Below are 1111 nucleotides of genomic sequence, written 5' to 3' on the forward strand. Positions count from 1 at the left end.
TGGTCCAGAGTTGCACCACTGATAATTTAGGATTACGACAATCATAGTCTCTCTCTCTCTCTCACACACACACACACACACACACACACACACACACACACACACACACACACACACACACACACACACACACACACACACACACACACACACACACACACACACACACACCACACACACACACACACACACACTCTCTGATATAATGTAAGTCTTTATTAGAATTCTAAATAATTTATACAAAGCTAAAACATGTATATTTATAATGTACAAAATATATAATTTTAAAGCCACACCAAATCACGCAAGGTAGAACATATTTCCTTAAATTACATTCACAGTCAGTAATCTTTATCTCTTGCAGAAGCATGGTTCTACATTCAAAGTATGAGGTGATTGGATATACTAGGAGGAATACTGAAACACAGACAACATTGGCACACGAAACATGAACTTAGACAAAAGGCTCCTCCAGATTTATTTCTTCCTGAAATCTGCCCAATCATATTAATCGTAATGTGAATCATTGGTTTGGATAATCACACAACACGCGCCGTGATCACTTTTTGAAAAACAAAGTTGACGATTAATATATGGCCATAGACAGCAGATATATGCAACGGCATAGCAGCGTGGGTTGCCATAGCATAACATTAAACATTAAAAAAGGCAGAAAATACTGAAGGTGACCTTGAAATGAAACAGACATCACAGTTCAAATGTGTTAACATTAAGTATGAAATTAATCAGGTGTATAATACAGTTGTCGACAAAGATCTCATCTTATACAGGTGAACTGAATCATTGGACTCAGGTCTCTACATAAAACAGTAGGAATCACATACGCAGATAATAACATTTATGAGATTTATAATCCAAAATTTTCTCCTTCATGTAATAACAGTTATATTCGTCACAGGATCTGCCCCAATGAACAGAAGTTGTGGCTGCATAGCTTCACCACCTTCCGTTGAGGGGTCATTGCTATAGGGTCAAAAATATCATATAGACTTTGTTTTCATATAAAGATCTGTAGAAGTGAACTTGAGACCAGAGACACGTCCAGGCCTTGGAACGAGGTCTCCACTTGTATTCTCTGAATCTCAGGTTC

The 1111-nt window shown here is 37.5% G+C and overlaps 1 protein-coding gene across 1 annotated transcript in view; it reads right to left on the reverse strand.

Annotated features, from left to right (window-relative positions):
- Window positions 1-273: 273 nt before the first annotated feature.
- Window positions 274-1111, reverse strand: part of nalcn (sodium leak channel, non-selective) — a 70224-nt gene continuing 69386 nt past the window's right edge. Inside the window, exon 46 of the mRNA XM_056580279.1 lies at window positions 274-1111. This exon is cut by the window's right edge and continues 142 nt beyond it. Within this exon, the coding sequence (XP_056436254.1) occupies window position 1111 (1 nt within the window). The 3' untranslated portion in view covers window positions 274-1110.

Source organism: Gadus chalcogrammus, chromosome 20, assembly GCF_026213295.1.
Source record: "Gadus chalcogrammus isolate NIFS_2021 chromosome 20, NIFS_Gcha_1.0, whole genome shotgun sequence".
Lineage (NCBI taxonomy): Eukaryota > Metazoa > Chordata > Actinopteri > Gadiformes > Gadidae > Gadus > Gadus chalcogrammus.